Source organism: Capronia epimyces (assembly GCF_000585565.1).
Source record: "Capronia epimyces CBS 606.96 chromosome Unknown aczIQ-supercont1.2, whole genome shotgun sequence".
NCBI classification, from domain to species: Eukaryota; Fungi; Ascomycota; class Eurotiomycetes; order Chaetothyriales; family Herpotrichiellaceae; genus Capronia; species Capronia epimyces.
In genome coordinates, this window is record NW_006912905.1 from 3,877,785 (window position 1) to 3,896,160 (window position 18,376).

Sequence of the window (18,376 nt, forward strand, 5' to 3'; positions counted from 1 at the left end):
AGGAGCTTTGCAACCAGATACGTCAGTCCCAGATGCGGAGGATCAGCAACATCTAGGAAGAAAGACACGCCTCCGACCAAAATCTCAGACGGGACCCAGAAGAATTTACAAGGTGCTAGCAGTTTGCCAGGTCACTGAAACATCGGAAACGAACGATGAGCTCCTGTCCAATGAAAGGATTTCTGCAACGTCGGCACTGCAGAGATATCGAGGACCATGTTGGCTGAGGTCTTCGGCTAGGTCGAAAGACATGGGTCTGGATGCTCTTTCCACAGAGCTGTCCGGCAGCCGCGAACCAGGTCGTGATAGTGTCTCATCTTCATGTACAGCAGCGCGAGGTATGCCCACCTCGTGCAGGAAGATGTCGAAGCGAGCAAGCTGCCCAGAAGGGCGGTGCTCTCTCATCTTTCGGCGAGGGCGAGGGCGAGCATCTCCATCTTGAGTTTGAGCATAGGATACTCCTCAATGCTGCTGACATGTCCTCCTTGCAGTACGCCACGAGGCTGCCATGCTGCATCTTCGGCTCCTAACAGCTTCAAGCAATTGAATCAAGCGAGGGCGCCGGTGCGACCAGGGCGAGAGTGTTCGAGGCCTGATGTTCATGTGCATTGTGGTCAGGACTCAGGACTCTGCGCGGGAGTTTCGCAGAACTGCCTCCCAGGCCACATTGCCGGGGCAGCCAGCCCGCGACGCCATGATGAGATACAGACTCCCTGCATGGCGCAGCTGTTCAAGAGACGGTGACACTGCCGGGCGACAGTCTATAATTAGGAGGGGAGCTGCTCTGTGCACCTTGAAGGCCTGAGGTCGAGACAAGCTTCACCTCACTGCACTGCGCACTGCGCACTACGCACTGCACCGCAGCGGCGGAGACGGAAAAACTGCTTTTCCGAAACGCCGAGGCTCGAGGCTGAGCTCCTCAAGCCCGGCTGCAGCTTTTGTTATACGGCTCAGGGGCTTCTAAGGCTCAGTGGCCCCCTTGACTGACAGCTACGCTATGATTGTGATGGTGAGTGCATAGGAAAGGTTCACAGAATGGGCAAAGGACCCTGAACCTGGCAAACATCCATTCGTTGAGCCAGAACAGAACACATGGGTGAAAATGTCTTCAGCAGCTATATTATCGTATTATCGTATCTATCATATCAACAACAACACCGGTCGTGTCATGCAACTATGGTCGGACGTGCATCAATCCTGAAAGCCCCCAGTGCGCGGCCAGCCGGCACGAGGTCGGGATCGGACGTGATTTCTGCATCATCTCGCAGTGTGCCCCCCACCATATCTGGTTGTCTTGCGCTCCATGATTCAGCCGGCTCATTGAACTTGTCCCACCATCCCATTCGGAACATCTGGCCTTGCCAAACCCCACTCCTTTCCCAGTCACCGTCACTCCAGAATTCGGAGCCTTTCGGGGTTAAACCAGATTTCCCGTCCACGAGTCGGCTTCCCGCTAGCAAGCTTGCCACCGCTGCCAAACTCCCCATCGGTTTGGGTAGGACATTTCTCATGTCGACAGTGATGAAAATCGTAGCCGCACAGATGAGCAAGGCTGCCATGACCCCGACGAGTAGGTGTGTTGATAGGGATGATTGTACCAGGCGAAGGCGACTGGGGTCGGTATACGTCGCTTGGAGTGGATTGGCGACCGTCTCCGTCGCGTTGTTTGACAAAGTAGAGAAGTCTGTTCGCAGATACAGGCTTGCGATCTGTGCCATGTACTGCCGGTATAGGTGTTGGTACGACTCAATCAACTTAGTGCCATTCAGAAGCTCGGCGGCAGGCACTCCATCGCGCCCGTAGACCATGGCGCTAAACACGTTGTCCAACTCGTCTTTTTGATTGGAAACATTCATAATTTGGAATTGCGGAAAAGTCATGTACCAACTCGAGAAGTTTGCCGCAGAGCCAGGACGAACTGTCGGTTCAGTGCTGATGGACAAGTCCGGAAGTTGGAGAGTCACATTTGCCTGAACCCGCTCGAGGTATTGTGTGCAAAGGATGGCGCCAAAACTGTCAGCTCTGTTGTCCGAGGCATGGCCATAGTAGAGAGCCAGCGTCGGACAGGACGGGGCCCCAAAGCCCAAGGTTAGTGTTTGGCCAAAGTATCCGGAGCTGTTCACGGGAATTGGCAAGGAGTTCGTAAGCCACAGATACGGCTGGTCGATGAAGCCCGAGTTGCCGCATCCGTCAGGGGTGGATATGTTACTGGTTAAGTAGCCGCCCAGGACGGTGGTCTCTAACAACCGGTCTTGGGGAACTGCGTAGCAGGTCGCCGCCCCTCTCAAGGCGGGTGTGTCCACAGACACAACACCTGGTTCACCTTGGGATGTGATGTTCTGGACGATCTCCAGTTTCGGAAATGCGAGCTCATCATATGTCCACTGCGGATACGACATGTTGCCTTCGATGACTAGAGCTGGTATGTTTGTCGAAGGGCTCATCAGTGTGGTAGTATTGAACCAGTTCAGAGCTGTGACCTGGACAGGAGAGAGATGAAGGGTGGCCTTGGTAGAGAAGAGCCCTGAAACCACAATTGTCAAAAATGGGGCGAGGATGGCCGAGGCCGAGGCTGCGGTCAGAGCGAATCTATTGTGCTTCAGGCCGTTCCAAGTGGCATGGACTGAAACGTGGCGTGTCGGGTTCCACAACAAACTCGATTTCGCATTGCAGTACCCTTTCGCAAGTGCATGATACGATTCGACGAATTCAATCTCGAAATCGAGAATGTTGAAAAGAGTTCCCAAAAGCAGAAAGACAAGCACAGGGGCATAAAGCCAGCTGTACCTCGTTGCGGTATCGCCATTGACGCTACCCAGGCCATTGTTCTTTTGGGACTGAGAGAGGAGAACTTCGAGAGCAATAATGGTTGCAATCGACGCCAAAATAGCGAATGAGATAGTGATCCTTCTCAAGACAAAAGGTCGCGACCACTTTACATTTTCATGCTTAGCATCAATGTTCACCCGGTACGGGTTATTCTCATCTTCACTGGCAGGGGTGACATGGATTGAAAAGGAGCGGACACCCTCTTCATAACCGACCCGGGTAAAGTATCGATGGGGCCTGAGAAGCGTTGCAATTTGGTCAAGACTCATATGACCTGTTCCGCGGAGGCTTATCTCAAGAGCCGGGCTTCGGGCCAAGATGGCGGCCAACGCAGCTATGGAATCCACCGATCTGGGAACAACTCCCCTAGGGATGATGAACAGGAGAATGACGGTGATAAGAAGCATGGCGCCTGCAATCCCTTGCATGGCCCTGATAGGATCCTCTCGTGCGACCAGGCGATTCTCATATTTGGACACCGTTCCTTCCACAGTTGGCGCGGGATCCGACGTGGTTGGTTTGAGAAGATACAGGTTAGCCAACTGTGCAGCAATCTTTCCAAACACGGTATTGGCAGCCTTGTTCAAATATTCGGAATCAAGGAGTTGTTCCGGCACGAAAGCCTCGGTTTCTTGTTGCATCAATGTCATAAAGCTATCGAGAACCAAGTCGGGCGAGACGTCGCTCATTATTGAACTCGCCTGCTGTGCAGTTGCCAACACACCATTTCCGATGCCGTTCCCATCAACGCCGTCGAGCTGGCGGGTGGAACCAGTCAAATTGACTGATTTGATATTTCCTGCCGCATCCAAGGTGACCATGCCCTGCCGGATCGAGTATGAGGGAACGCACACAATGTTAGACGAGTTGATCATGTTGTTTTCATTCTGAGATAAACCTTCGGAGTACGCCACCGCAACCATGTAGCGCAATCGTTTCGGGTCGTCGGGAGGCAGATTCGCACAGGTGACGTTTTGCAACAGACCTCGATACCCGAATCGGTGGGCTTTATCGTTGGGCTGATAGTACCAGTCTGGAGCATCGAGGGAGGCATTGAAGATCTGGCAGTCAGGGAGAGATACTGAGGTATTGTAATAGGACGCAGTGGGAGCATTGGAGCCAGAATCAAACGATGAGGTGTGGGAAAGTTTCCCCGACTTGCAGTCGAGACTGGCACTGAAGACATCAACCAAAGCAGAGTAGGTGAGGCTGCCATTAATGAATCCATGGCTTGGGTGAAAGCTTTGAGCGGCATAGGTATCGATTGTGCCAGTCGGAAGGCTGACGTTGTATTGCTGATGACCAAAGACGATATAGGCAGCTCTCGAGTCGACAGAAGCCCCCTGGTCAAAGTTGGAGCCTTCGAAGGTGTTGTTGATCGCCATTGGGGTTCCAACATCGTCTCGTTGCACGGAACGCAAGCTGAAAATACCGGTGCTAACTATGGTGATGACTTTCAGGAGGAAGAATACCACAATGGTGCAAGACACGCTGAAGTGGCTACTGCGAAGAGACTTCCACAGCGCCACTATCTGGAAGGGTGTGACATAGTCTAACAAGAGGCTGTTTGTGGCCGGCTGCGGACCCTTGGCCATTTCAGCCCATGGCTGAATTGATTTGGCTGAATAGTCGACCTGGCGCCAGAGGACAGTGACGAGGACAAACAATGCGGTTGGGCCGTATGTCCACAGGTAATGCTTGTTATCATCAGTCCGCGCGATCCCGTCATGGTTGACGGAGACGCTGTACACAGCCTGCAACCCAACAATAACCCCAATGAAGAAGACGGCGAAGGTGGCAAGAACCCAAAGCCTAAGAAATGGAGGATTCCAATGCGTATCCAACCGCTCCGGTGAGCTCACTGTGTCAGGGATGCCCGGTTCGAAATTGAAAGGAGCATCGTCGCCATCTAGGGGATGCGATGTGACCGGTGAATCTTTTAGTTCGGTTCCTTCGCTGTCCTTTCGAAGGCTCCTGTACCGCCGGGAGAGGCGGAAGAGAGCCATGGCCACAGGCTGAAAGCGCCTGAAAGAGGCTCATCTACCGCCGCCGACATATGTGAGGAACGACATGTATTTGGATTGCGGCAGGCAAGAATGACTTGCTGAGGTTTGAGGTCAGGGGTCTTGCGCTTGGTCTCTGCGGTGGAGGAAATCTCTGGCTCTGACCTCGGCGTTCTGCCGGTACCCTATTAGGTGGCCCCGTAAGAGGCGAGAGATGGTCATATGCGGGTCTTGGGTGAGAGTGAGACAATAAAATTGACGGTTGGTGGAGTACTAGTTAGTTAGTACCTGGTAGGTGCCTGGTGGGATGGGATGGGTGGACTGAGGTAGGGAGATCTCCAGTTCCATGAAATGCCCGTATCCGTGCACCCCGACATACGTACTCCGTATTACTCCATACTCTTTTCTCGCAGAAATGGGAAGCCTCCGCTTCTGACAATTGATGATACCGTACGAGTAGGTCTCTACTAGTTTTAGGAGTACCTAATTAAGGTACATGTATCTAAGGTATGCATCGACCGACTCGCAGGACGAACGACAGTGCCAAGCCTGCAGCCGACGCGTCGCGTCCAGCGCGTCGAGCATTTACGCGAACAGGAACAGCACTTTAGAGTCCAATTTATCGAATTGTAAGGCACACTCGCTGCTGGCTATATTCATGCCAGTTTCCTGTTCATGGCCTGGTTTTGCTTGGTGGGCTATGTCGGAACAGGGCTATTCGCTGAACCGTCATTCCTCCGTCTTCGACTCGTTCTGCTGGCGGATGTGCTCGTCGTAGCGTAGGTAGGCACCCAGCAACACCTCACCGGCAGCAGCACAGCTAGGCAAGTCGTGTCAGTGTCCAGTGTCTGTCTTACCATCTCGATACGGAGGATGCACTCACTCTTCGGGGCGGGAATATTCAGCAGGGTTGTGACTGATCCCATCTCGGCATCGAGCAAAGATCATGGCTGTCGGGACCTTTCTGGACGTGTAGACGCTGGACGCAGGTGGTTGGTGGTTAGCGGCTGGTCACTAATGGCATGAATCAGTACAGATACGGATCCTCACCTGTCGTGACCTGCGCCGCTGATGATTTCGTGGTGACAGTCGATGCTCTTTGCTGACTGGCGCACGCACTCGACCATGAGGGGATGGAAATTGGTCGCCGGCGACGTCCAGATGCATTCCATCTCGAGGCTTGTCCCATGCTCTTCGCCTATCGCTTCGAACCCTTGCTTGCACAACTTCTCAATCTCCTCGATATCTTGATCAAATGGCGAGCGGATGTCCAGGTTCATCGTCACCTGTCCCGCAATGGTATTGATACTTTGCGGTCCCGAATTGATGACGGCGATAGTTCCCCGGGCTCCACGTGTGGACAGCGGCGCGGTGGTGGCTATCTTGTTGACCTCCACGATCATCTTTGCCGCAGCCAGTAGCGCATCACTCCGGCGATCCATCGGAGTGCTTCCGGTGTGAGCCTCCCGACCTCTGACCGCCAACCGGTACCAACGGATGGCTTGTGCTCCTTTGACGACACCAACCGGCTTTTCTGCGACATCCAGGATCGGACCTTGTTCGATGTGCACCTCAAAGTGCGCCAATAGAGGGTTTGCTTGATAGGAACAAGGCGTCGACCCGAGATATCCAATGCGCTGGAGTTCTTGCCCCATGGTTGTACCCTCAGAGCTCACTCGGCTATGCCCATATTCGGTGCTGAACTCCCCTGCCCAGACCCCCGATCCAAGCATGGCAGGGGAAAACCTGGCCCCTTCTTCGTTGGTCCAGTTGACAATCGCCAACGGAGCGTAGGTAGTGATGTTTGCTTCATGAATGACCCGCAACACCTCCAACGCACACAGGACTCCCAAGATACCATCATATCTTCCCCCCGTGGGCTGTGTATCGAGGTGTGAGCCCAAGGCGATCGGGGGAAGGGTGTTGTTCTGGCCAGGGCGGATGGCAAAGATGTTTCCCATTGCGTCGACTTGATGGCTGCAACCGTAACGCGTGACTTCGGCCACGAACCAGTCCCGGACCTTTTGATCGTCATCATTGCCCGAGAGACGATTCATGCCGCCGTCGGGCGTGGAGCCCCATTGACAGGAGTATTGCAGCGTGTCGTTTAGCCGTTTCGCATTGGTCTTCAGCCGGGCGTAGGCAGCATTCAAGGCGGCGACCATGTTGGGCGACTCTCGGAACTCTGAATTGGGATGGCAGCACAGGTGTCGATATCCAGTATTTTCTTCTCGCTGTACTGTGTGAAGGGGTCAAGATAATCGGGCAACAGAGGCCCTGACTACACATACCTGTATATAGCGCAAGTTCCTGTTCCTGATGGCCATCTCCGTTGCTGCCGGGGCGGCTTATCAGGTCAACGGACCAAGGCGCTGGCTGTTATGTAAACTGCACTATTAGACCCGTCAGTCTGGACTTCTGCTCCTCGACACCGGACAATTGCCTCGCAGTGGAAAAGAAGAGGCAAGTAGCAGTGACATATACTCTGCAGGCATTGTACAGTGACATGGAGGGGGGTCTAGGCTGTGTTGGGCTCCTGAAGCCCAGGTCCTGCGCCTTGATAGGAACGGATAAATGCATCATGAAATTTGAATTTAAAACAAAGAAAAACACTCGACTATTCGCCTCTCCTTCCTACCATCCTGCACCTCCCACATACCACCAGCTAAGCCACAAGTCTCCTGTCTGCATCGTCCTCAACCCGCGTGTCCTGACTCCGCCATCGACGACTTCGAGAAAGAATTCTACACGAGAACATACAAGAAACGGCAAGGGTTTTACTGGGACATTGAGGAACGATGCCGACTTGGAGGAACAGCCACCACATTGCAGGATAGCCTACAGTCCACTTGCATGACCGATACCAGAGTCAAAGAAGTCAAAGACTAACACACTATTTGTGGCCTGAGCCCTTGCACGATGCTGCCACCAACCTCAAGCCGCAGCTAGAGACGCCCCTGCAACGATGTGCTTCGCCTCTGCCTCCAAAGCACCATTGCTGAGATCAGGGCTTGCTTCGGCGGTGGGCTGCTCTGGCAAAAAGGTGCTTGATTTTTCGAGGTACAATGTCCTGTTCACACACGGATCAACAAACGCGTCGTCGTGGTTGCGGATGTAATATGCCGTGTCGCCGTTCCTCTTCTCCGCTGAGCTGTGGCCGTTACCCAAGAACTCCCAGCGGTTGTGACCCGGCTGATGCACGATGTCGAAGTCTTCCCACCTCACATCACGAATGGCCTCGAGATAGTGCAGCGTCGACCCCGGCCACAGCGCTGCCACTTTGCCCTCGGAAGTGCCAGCTTTGTACCACGAGCGACACTCTTCGTTCCAGATGGTTCGTTCCATGAAGGCGTCCTTCCACTTGATGAAATCGTCCACTGGTTCGGGCCGCACGTCAAAAGACCTCAAATTTTCCTTCTGGAACCGGGTGAGCACCTTAACGATATAGTCCACCTCAGCCTCGATCGCGATCAGCACCGGTCCGTTGCCTATCGGGCAGTTGGGACCCAGGGTCATGAAGTAGTTTGGATAGTGGGGAGCTGCCACTCCGAGGTACGCCTTGGGTTCCTGCTTCCACACTTCAGCCAGCTCTTCGCCCGTGGCTCCGATCAGCGGGAAGCGAGGCTTGAATGTTGTGTCGAAGCCAGTAGCACAGACCAAGATGTCGACTGGGTGCTCCGTCCCGTCTTCCGTGACGGGACCGTTTTCGGTGATGTGGGTGATCTCACCATACACGACTTCCACGTTGTCCCGGGCCAGGCTTTCGAGGTAGTTGGGCCCGGGGGTGATGCGTCGACATCCCACCGACCACGGCGGAATCAGCAGCTTCTCGAGATCCGGGTTGTTCAACTTGCGTTTCATTTCACCCAGCATGTGGTCCCGGGCGTATTTCTGGGCGGTGGACCCGGCGTGAAAAACGGAGAATTGGCCATTCATGTGGCGCTCAATCTCCTTCCTCGTGTTCAAGTGGTACGCCGCATCCGTGGCAAACCGAGCCTTGTCTTCGGCGCTGTACACCTGCAACCCTTGTCCGATGGGGGGAGCTACCCAGGTGGCCTCGCGAATAAAGGTCTTGAGCTTCCGCACCTTGGGCGCAGTGTTGGGTAAGATTTGGATTCCGGAGGACCCGTTCCCGATGAGACCAAGGACCTTGCCTTCGTACTCCAGGTTTTCCGGCCAGGCCGCAGAATGGCACACCGTGCCCTTGTACCGGTCCAGGAGGCCGGGAATGGGCGGATATCTCCAGGCGTTGAGGATGCCGCCGGCGTTGATGAGCACGTGGCAGGAGGTGGTGAAGACTTCTCCGCTTTCGTCGTTCTTCACCTGGACTTCCCATTGCGCGACATCTTCTTTCCAGGTGGCACCGACGACGGGATGGTTGGTCTTGATGTATTGCCGCAGGTTATACTTGGTCGCGAAGTCGGAGAAGTACTGATGAATCTCTCGCGACGAGGCATAGTTGGCGCTCCAGTCCGTCTTGGGCTCGAAGGACCAGGTGTAGCAGTGGGATGGGACATCACACGCGCAGCTGCACCGAGTTAGCACACAGTAGGGATCTCTCCCCGTCCTCAGGCCCAGTGGCCCTGGCCAGCACGCACCCAGGATAGCGGTTCTCAAACCATGTTCCAGAGATGTCAGAGTTCTTCTCGTAAACGGCCAATTCAAAATCACTGAAGTGCTTTTGCAGTTTGTACGCCACCAAGAGACCCGAAGCTCCAGCTCCGATACAAATGACCTTCAACTTCCTCTTGGGCTCGAAGATTGGCGGATACAGCTCCCACAATCCCCGCGTATCTGCCACCATTGTGAGAAAGGCTGCGGTAGGGTCAGAAGGTTAGATGGCTGACGTATTGCAGCAGCAGGCCAGCTCGAAGGACTTTAAGAGATATAACGCTCTTGTCAACTGATCTCTGAGCTCTGTTTCACGCCAGCACCATGATATTTCATGTGTATTGATTGGCAGGATTATACGGCTCACGGAACTCTCTTGTCCGTTGCGCAGCCCGTCCCTGGTCAGGGAGAGGTTCCTTGCCCTGCATGACTGGGCCAGTTTGGATGACAACGAAAACATCGGGAGAAGAGTCGTACCTCGGAACGGTTGTGCAACGTTGAAGAGAATAAGTAGTCAGAAAATTCTGCCACGCTCCCCTTTACACCAATGCTCAATTCCGACTGGCTAGTGGTTGACGGGCTTACTGGGGGTTGCGATGTGAGGGGGCGAAGCGGGCGGGGTGAGTGATCCCCACGGGGCGAACACAGAGAATGTGAAGGCACTGAAGACGAGGATGGAAAGAGCCGGCATTGTAGCAGCAGCCGGGTATCGTTCGGAATGAGAGCTACAGGATGATTCCGCCAGCAGTCTCCGTTGGCCGACAACCGCCAGACGGTAAACCAATTTCGCACTTGGGGCAATAGGGGCGATTGCATGTCTTGGTTCGACGCTGTGAAGTCGTGCGGACAGTTGCAGACATTTGGCAGAGACGAGCAACGAGCAACGGGCACCAAGCAACAAGCAACGAGGAATTAATCGAAAGCAAAGATCGCGGAAAGATGGGATCAGAGACAAAGAGCACCACAGTGACGACTGACAGCAATGGTCAGTCACCCCTGGTGCCCAGCACAATGAAAGGGGCGGTGGTGGTCAAGGTAAGCTTCCCAGTCAACGAGGGCGCCGTCAACGTCCGTCAAGGGCCAGCAGGGAGCTGTCTACTGACCAGAGATGTCACGGCCACAGCTGCATGGAGAACTGGAAGTGCAAGACGACATCCCGGTCCCAGAGCCGGAGGGGAGCGAGTTTCTGGTCAAGATAAGCGCCAACAGCCTGTGCAACAGCGACCTTGCAGGCATCGCAGGCTACACGGGATCAACACCGCCGTATGTGCCTGGACATGAGCCTGTCGGCCGCATCGTCAAGCGTGGACCAGCCACCCCGTCGTCCTTTCAAGTGGGCGACCGGGTCGGATTCATGCCCGGCTCGCGGGTGTGCTCGTCCTGCCGGTCGTGTTTGCTGGGGAATCATCGATTCTGTAAGTCGCGCACCAACTTTGGCTTCTCCGGCATGTTTGGAGGCTTTTCGGAGTATTCGCTGGTGGACCCCGTGTCGGCGGTCAAGATCCCAGACGGTCTGACGGACGAAGAGGCTGCTCCTCTGCTTTGCGCCGGCGTCACGGCGTACGGGGCGGTCAAGAAGGCCGCTCAGTACCAGACCCCGGGGACACTGCTCAACGTGGTTGGATGCGGTGGCGTGGGACACCTGGTGATTCAGTACGCCACCAAGATGGGCTTCGATGTCCAGGCCTTTGACGTGGCGGAAGACAAGCTGGAGCTGGCCAAGAAGTGCGGCGCCAAGTTCGCCCTCGACAGCTCGCAGCCGGACGCAGCAGAGGCGGCCGAAAAGGCCGTGTGCACCATCGTGGTCAGCGGGGTGAGCGCGGCATATGACTTTGCCTTCAAGGTAACCAGTCATCACGGCAAGGTGATTGCCATCGGGGTGCCACACAGTCCTACCGCGGTCAACATTTTGGACCTGGTGCTGCGAGACATTTCATTGATCGGTACGACCTCCTGACCTCCTGATCCCGCTGGACGAGACGTGGCGGATAAGATGCGCTAACCGGTGACCTGCTGCCAGCCACCAACCAGGGCACCAAAGACGAGCTTTACTCTTGCTTGCAGCTGGCCGCCGCTCGCGGCATCAAGCCTATCTATGAGGTAAGAGCATGAGGCGGAATTGGGCCCGACGAAGGTGTTCTATCCGGAGTACTAATGCACGCATCTAGAAGCACGACATCAACACGATCAATCAAGGCATTGCAGACATGACGGCGGGCAAGATTGTGGGCAGATATGTCTACAGTATTTGAAGCTGGACTGAATATACACATAGATAGTACCAATGCATTTGAACTGTTCTATTCAACGACCGGATCTCTCTAGGATCTCTAGGCTGAGGCTACTGAAACAGATGCTCGGGCCCGCCCCGGTTCTGGATGGTGCTGAGCTGGCGGTAGAAGGTGCGCATGTGCTCGATGCTGACAATCTGCTTCTCCGAGATCTTGCGGCCGTCCGGGAAGGTGAAGTCGGTCTGGGCGTCGGCGCAGTGCTGGTTGACGATGAGGGTGGCACCGCGGCGCACCCAGGTGTAGTACTGGCGGGCGTAGCTCTGCACCAGGGTCTCGAGGGTGCCCTGGGGGGTGCGGATCCAGACACGCCACTTGAACGGCGTGACCACCCGGCTCTGGGGGTCGATCCAGTTGCCGTTCTCCTCGACGCCGCAGCTGCTGGGGTCGTCGAGCAGGATCTGCTGGGCGCCGACGTTGATCATGGCGGTGCCCAGGCCCTTGCCGACGTCGCTGCGCATCAGGAACCAGTCGAGGCTCTCGCTGTAGCCGTGCATCCAGTGCAGGCCCTTGCCGCCCATGTGGCCGGACCGGTCGGGCACGTAGATCTGCTGCGTGATACGCTCGTGCGTGCCGTACTGGTTGCTGAACCGCATCACCTTGCCGTCGACCTCGACGCTGCCCGAGGCCCGGCAGTGCACCACGTAGCCGGCCATGCCGGGCCGCTTCAAGTTCTCAAACGTGCCCAGGTGCCAGAAGGCGTCGTTGACCTGCGTCCACTGGATGTCGACCTTGACCCCGCCGCGCTCGCCCCGGACGTGCCACTTGGGCGGCGTGCAGATGTACTCGAGGTTCTCGCACCGCCACACCACCCGGTCCGCCTCCTCGGCGATCTTGATCGACCCCGGCTTGAAGTAGTCGGCCACGTCCTGGCCCACGTTGACCGTCGTCGCGTTGGCGAACGGGTTCATGTACTCCTTGTCCTGCTCGCTGAACTTGCCGCAGATCAGCAGCATCTGGTTCACGTCGGCCGGGATGATCGACTCCCGGCCGCGTTGCTGGTACATGAACGTCCAGAGGTGGATGTCTTCGCCCGTGTCGGCCCGCGCCCGGAGCACAAACCCTTGGTCGTTGAAGCTGTCCTTGCCCACCACCTCGGGCGCGATGTTCTCGGCCTCGTGCCACAGTTTGATCGGGGCCGCCTCGTTGATGAAGAGGCCTTCCTCCGCGTCCTTGTCCGTCGTTTGCTTCATGGTGATGGTACTGGTGGTGGTACTGCTGCTGATGGTGGTGGTGGTGGTGGTGGTGGTGGTGCTGCCCGATCAAGGGGCCTGGACAGCTGAATTCGAGCTGGTCTTGTTCTTGATGTTGGTGTTGGGATTGGCCCTGATCTTGATCTTCGAGATGGCCGAGACTTTTGTACTTCATCGAAAGAGCCTGTCTCCCTCTCCGTCTCCTCTTCCCCGCGGCCTGCCTCGGCTCCACCCCCACGGGAAAAGGGTGATGAAGCTTCCCCCGGCAATCGGGAATTCAGTCATGTAAATTCCGAGCAGGTCCGGCCCCTAAGCCCAAGCCAGGCACCGGTGGCAGTTTCAGCCTTGGGGACATCTGATACAGTAACTCAGTGGGAGACGACCACGACGACGCAGATCGAGCCGCTATCCAGCCAGAATGGACTTTCAAGGAGTGGCTTTGGTGACAGGGGCTGCTTCAGGTGAGACACACCATGGGGCATCTTTCATGCCAGGGTGATAATATACTGCAGTAGCTGACCTCGCCCACGACGTTCACAGGCATTGGCAGAGCAACGGCGCTCCTCTATGCGGCTGAAGGTTGCAAGCGGATAGTCATCGCCGACTTCAACACCAGCCTGCTGCAAGAAACAAAGAAGGAGATCGAACAGTCACGCCCCGGCGTCGACGTGTTGGCCGTCTCGGTCGACGTGAGAAGCGAGGCCTCGGTGCAGAAGATGGTGGACCAGGCCATCGAGAGGTTTGCACGCATCGATTACTGCGCCAATGTGGCTGGCATCATCCGCTTTGGCGACACCTCGGTGCTGCCGTTGAGTGACTTTGACGACGTCTACCAGGTCAATCTGAGAGGAACCTTCCTGTGTGCAAAGGCCGAGATCAATGCCATGCTTCAGCAGGAGCCGCTACGAAACAGGTGAGCCCACGCACTCGCCCATCTCATGGGAGGAGGAGAATGGAGCATCCTGACCAGCGGTGGCGACGAGCAGCCATTCCGAGTTCGAGGCCAGAGGCGCCATCGTCAACGTGTCATCCCAGGCCGGCCTGATGGGGAACGGCAATCTACCGGCCTACGTGGCATCGAAGCATGGGGTGGTGGGATTGTCCAAGTCGGTAAGATCGGGCCCGTCATCATCTCACACAGGAGCCCGGTCCAGGCGTTGATCAGTTGTACGACAGGACGGGGTCAAATTCGCCCAGCACGGCATCCGAGTCAACGCTGTCTGCCCGGGGTAAGTTACTTGCTCCTTGGTCAGGAAGGAGCCTTCCTTTGTCTCTATCCATATCATTGTCTGTTCACGCCCTGACCCGCTCCCCAGCACGATCGAGACACCCATCCTGGGCGACCTGCCCCAGGGGGAGATAGGCAAGCAACGAGCGGCGGAACGCACACGGGAGATTGCCCTGGGCCGGATCGGCCGGCCTGACGAGGTGGCGCAATGCATCATCTTCCTGACCAGCGGCCGAAGCAGCTTCGTCACGGGCACGACGCTGGCAGTGCACGGGGGGCTACGTAACACCTGAACGGGAACGGGAACGGATCTCCGTACAATATATGTACATATAACAGCCGATCGGTCTGGTCTAGTCTGGTCTAGCTATGTATCATGCCCCGTTCGTCTCCGGCTTGTCAAACTCCACCACCGGCGGGGGGTCAACATGGTCCAGGTAGTCGGTTGTGACCTGGTCGGCCTTCTGGGCCTGGGTGAGGCCATTTCCGAGCCAGCTGAAGCGGTCATGCTCCGTCTCGGGCAGGTAGGTGTATTTGAAGTCCTCGAACCGGGGGTTCCGGAACGCGACCATGCCGTGCATGGCCGACCCCGGCCAGAGCGTGACCACGCGACCGGTCTCCTTGCCGCGCTTCATCCAGGACTTGCAGGGCTGCGTGTAGATGGTGCGGGTGAAGTAGGTGTCGATGTGCTTGCTCAGCTGCGCGGCGGCCTGGTCCTGGATGACCATGGACTTGATGTACTCGAGCTGCAGCTTCTGGATGCACTTGATCATATACTCGCACGCCGTCTCGACCAGATGGATCAGGCTGCCCGTGCCGGGCCCGCCGTTGGGGCCCAGGAAGCGGAAGTGGTTGGGCATCTTGACCGGGCAGATGCCAAAATAGCATTCCGGCACGGGGTTCCAGGCGTCGTCCAGCAGCACGCCGTCCTCGCCGCGGATGGGCACCGCCTGCTTGAGCGACGTGTCGAAGCCCGTGGCGCAGATCAGGACATCCACCTTGCGCACCTTGCCGTCGACGGTTTCGATGCCCTCGGGCACGACGCGCTTGATCCGCGTGTTGATGAAGTTGACGTTGTCCTCCACCAGCGCCTCCAGGTAGCCCGGCCCGGGGGTAAGCCGCCGACAGCCCGGCGGGAAGTTGGGCTCCAGCGCCTTCATGATCTCCGGCTTCTTCTCCAGCTTCTTGGCCATGGCCTCGCGGTTGATCAGCTGGAAGTTCTTCTGCGTCTCCGTGCCGAAGATGGTGATCAGCGACGCCTCGTTCACCGACCGTTCGATCTTGTGTCGGTACTCCATGTACTTCTTCAGGTCCTTCCAGCTCTCCAGCTCTTCGGGCGTGTGCTTGACTGCGGCACGTATGGTCAGGTCAGCCCTAGCTAGATCTCCGATGCCGGCATCCCGGACGGACACTGGGTACGGCTGGCCCAGAGGGTAGAGGGAGTAGGGAGAAGGGAGAAGGGGGATTGGGGAGGGGAGGAAACCTACAATTCCCGATGGCGCCACGCTCCACCAGTTCCTCGCTTCCGAACCCAATGGGCGAGATCCAGGTCTTGCCACTCATGTAGTGGTCCACGCGCTTCGCAATGGGTTGCACCTGGGGCAGGATCTGGATGCCGGACGAGCCGGCGCCGATGAGAGCAATGTCCTTGCCGTTGAGGTCGATGCTGCTGTCCCAGTTGGCCGAGTGGACCAGCGTGCCTTGGAACGACTGCAGGCCCTCGATCTCCGGCCACTTCCACTTGTTCAAGATGCCGGTCGCGCTGATGTAGAAGTCGCACGTGTCGGTGAAGGTCTGCTCGGCCTCAGCGACTGGTCCCCCCCGGACATGAACATGGAAACAGAACAAGAAGAAGAAGGAAAAGGAAAAGGACAAGGACACGTTTCAGTTAGACACAAATCACGTACTCACCTCGCCGGTGGCCAGGTTCTGGATCTTCAGTTCCCATTTCCCCTCGTCGGCGTGCCAGGTGGCGCCCTTCAGCTCGTGCCGGAACTTGACGTACCTGTACACGCCGTACTTGCGCGCCGTGTGGAGGAGATACTGCTGGATCTCGGGCCCCGCGGCGTAGTATTCGCTCCAGGCTGTGTTGCTCTCGAACGTGTACTGGTAGCTGTGGCTGGGGATGTCGCACCGCACGCCGGGATACCGGTTCTCGAACCAGGTGCCGCCGATGTCTGCGTTCTTCTCGTACGCCACAAAGTCCAGGTTCTGGATGCGCTGGTTGAACCGGATCGCCGCACACATGCCTGAAATCCCCGCCCCGATGCAAATCACCTTGATGGGTCGCAGGTCGTCAATACAGTGGTCGTAGAGCGGCGGCAGGTTGGCAGCGCCCGGCGTCGGTGTCGGTGTCGTTGTCGGTTGTGCGGTGCCAGCCTTGGGGCCTGAGCTTGGGTCTTGAGGCAGCGCCTCGGCCTTGACATCCCCGTTCGCCGTGACGTGCGAGAGAACGTCGCCATTACGCAGGCCATGGGGCTGTGTGCCCTCGACAATGGCCGACATGATGGCTGCCTTTGTGCGGGAAAGGGACAGTCCTATATAATGTATGATCCTGGGTACTCAGTAATACAAAAACTTCAGTAGAGGCGCGGTCTGGCCCGACGTGACTGTGACTTTGACTTTTGTTTGATTTGTTTGGGACTCAGGATGAACGAAAGAAACACTTAATCAATCATTGGTTCACCAGCACTTGTACTTGATTCCCCCTTTGGTATGTTATGCATCTTGTCACCTTTAACAAGCCCCGGTCGTGCCGTACCGGAATCGGCCCTCATTCCGGGCACGTACTGTCACATGGCAGAATTCCGGCCTCAATCCAGTGTGGCGAGGCGATGGATGCCGCTCGATCCGTACTGAAGACACGCGGTGGCCAGTCTGATCGAATTAGCTGCTGTCTTAGACGCCTATCCCTGTCTACGGTAGTACAGTATACAGTATGTCTCCAAGGGATATCAACCCAGCCTCGGAGACTCGGGATCAAGCAGAGGCTCCTAGGACCACAGTGACCGTGGCCTCCATCACTATTGAGATACAGAATGGTTTCGAACACGATCCAGGCAAGGCATTCCCTCAGTTGATGCCTCTGATAGGAGAGGGTACATTTCCAATGGCCGTACTCAGCAGCTTCTAGCCCAACCCAACATCTTTCATTGTTCGACAACCCAGACCCCAAAGGCCTCCAAGGCTGCCGGGTAGGCGAGCAAAAAGGTAGAGAGGTAGGGAGGTAGGTCACAGCCTGGCATTCGCCACGCCTCTCCTAAAAGCCTCAAGTTGCGCCTTTGCGCCTGCCACAAGCAAGGCTGCCTCTCCAGGGAGCTGAGGCCGGTCAACAGTCAACATGATTCAAGCCGCTGTACGGACCACGGAGGCGTTGCTTACCAGAATGAAATCGAACCCGTCCGCCGTTCTCTTCCGGCAGGTCTCCTCGTCCGCGGCGAAGATGCCTATCGGCTTGCCCAGCCGCTTACAGATGGCGACCAGCTGCAGCAGCGCGTCTAGATACACCTTCTCTGAACCGTCTCCGCCCGCCAGTCCCATGGAAAGCCTCAGGTCCGCGGGGCCAACGAAGACCGCGGTGACTCCATCGACGGCACAGATCTCCTCAGCCTTGTCCAGCCCCTGGCTCGACTCGATCATGGGAATCACGGCAATGTCTTTACTGGTCTCGTTCAGGTACTGCGCCACCGTCTGGCTGGGATCGACGCTGGCGAAGGGCGCCATGGCCGGCCCAAAGCTGCGTTGGCCTCGTGGCGGATAGACGGCCATCTTCACAATCTGCTCCATCTCGTGCGCCGACTGCACCATGGGGATTAGGATGCCGGCCGAGCCACAGTCCAGCGCCCATTTGATCCATTCCACCCCGTGAGACGGAACCCGAATGAGAGCCTTGCACTTGCCCCCGGACGCGGCCCCGATGGCATGGGTCAGGAGACCGGCCTCCCTGGACGAGAGCGGGTTGTGCTCCATGTCGATCATCAGGTAGTGGTATCCGACCCGGGACAGCAGCTGTGCGCTGAACGGCGTGCCAAACCCGAGCGTGGTGCCCAGGAGGGGCGTCTCCGTGGCGTGGGCTGAGGCGAGAAAGCTCATGGCGGAAGCCGAATCGGCAGTACAGCACAAGGTACAATGTACAATGCACTCGGACGTCTAGAGACACTGGATTTGTAAATCCAGATCTCGGGTCTCAGTGCACGACTGTTGTAAGTCTTTCAGGCACAGCGT

General features: G+C 56.8%; 8 protein-coding genes across 8 annotated transcripts; 2 read left to right on the top strand and 6 right to left on the bottom strand.

Moving 5' to 3' along the window:
- Positions 1-1,166: 1,166 nt before the first annotated feature.
- A1O3_03207 (uncharacterized protein) lies at positions 1,167-4,835 on the bottom strand (the record flags this gene model as incomplete). The annotated part of the gene is made up of 1 exon (XM_007733345.1): positions 1,167-4,835. The coding sequence occupies one exon, from the start codon at positions 4,833-4,835 to the stop codon at positions 1,167-1,169; it is 3,669 nt and encodes a 1,222-aa protein (XP_007731535.1).
- A 726-nt stretch (positions 4,836-5,561) lies between these two features.
- A1O3_03208 (uncharacterized protein) lies at positions 5,562-6,997 on the bottom strand (the record flags this gene model as incomplete). The annotated part of the gene is made up of 3 exons (XM_007733346.1): positions 5,562-5,652; positions 5,716-5,811; positions 5,883-6,997. 3 exons carry the CDS (start codon positions 6,995-6,997, stop codon positions 5,562-5,564), a joined length of 1,302 nt encoding a protein of 433 aa, XP_007731536.1.
- A 769-nt stretch (positions 6,998-7,766) lies between these two features.
- Positions 7,767-9,636, bottom strand: A1O3_03209 (cyclohexanone monooxygenase; the record flags this gene model as incomplete). Its single annotated transcript, XM_007733347.1, has 2 exons — positions 7,767-9,360; positions 9,431-9,636. 2 exons carry the CDS (start codon positions 9,634-9,636, stop codon positions 7,767-7,769), a joined length of 1,800 nt encoding a protein of 599 aa, XP_007731537.1.
- Positions 9,637-10,551: 915 nt separating this feature from the next.
- On the top strand, positions 10,552-11,695 carry A1O3_03210 (uncharacterized protein; the record flags this gene model as incomplete). The annotated part of the gene is made up of 3 exons (XM_007733348.1): positions 10,552-11,386; positions 11,464-11,543; positions 11,612-11,695. The coding sequence occupies 3 exons, from the start codon at positions 10,552-10,554 to the stop codon at positions 11,693-11,695; spliced, it is 999 nt and encodes a 332-aa protein (XP_007731538.1).
- Positions 11,696-11,784: 89 nt separating this feature from the next.
- Positions 11,785-12,924, bottom strand: A1O3_03211 (uncharacterized protein; the record flags this gene model as incomplete). The annotated part of the gene is made up of 1 exon (XM_007733349.1): positions 11,785-12,924. One exon carries the CDS (start codon positions 12,922-12,924, stop codon positions 11,785-11,787), a length of 1,140 nt encoding a protein of 379 aa, XP_007731539.1.
- Positions 12,925-13,342: 418 nt separating this feature from the next.
- On the top strand, positions 13,343-14,445 carry A1O3_03212 (uncharacterized protein; the record flags this gene model as incomplete). Its single annotated transcript, XM_007733350.1, has 5 exons — positions 13,343-13,385; positions 13,465-13,837; positions 13,911-14,034; positions 14,101-14,153; positions 14,241-14,445. 5 exons carry the CDS (start codon positions 13,343-13,345, stop codon positions 14,443-14,445), a joined length of 798 nt encoding a protein of 265 aa, XP_007731540.1.
- An 81-nt stretch (positions 14,446-14,526) lies between these two features.
- A1O3_03213 (uncharacterized protein) lies at positions 14,527-16,657 on the bottom strand (the record flags this gene model as incomplete). Its single annotated transcript, XM_007733351.1, has 3 exons — positions 14,527-15,500; positions 15,640-15,946; positions 16,064-16,657. The coding sequence occupies 3 exons, from the start codon at positions 16,655-16,657 to the stop codon at positions 14,527-14,529; spliced, it is 1,875 nt and encodes a 624-aa protein (XP_007731541.1).
- An 840-nt stretch (positions 16,658-17,497) lies between these two features.
- A1O3_03214 (uncharacterized protein) lies at positions 17,498-18,244 on the bottom strand (the record flags this gene model as incomplete). The annotated part of the gene is made up of 1 exon (XM_007733352.1): positions 17,498-18,244. The coding sequence occupies one exon, from the start codon at positions 18,242-18,244 to the stop codon at positions 17,498-17,500; it is 747 nt and encodes a 248-aa protein (XP_007731542.1).
- Positions 18,245-18,376: the final 132 nt, after the last annotated feature.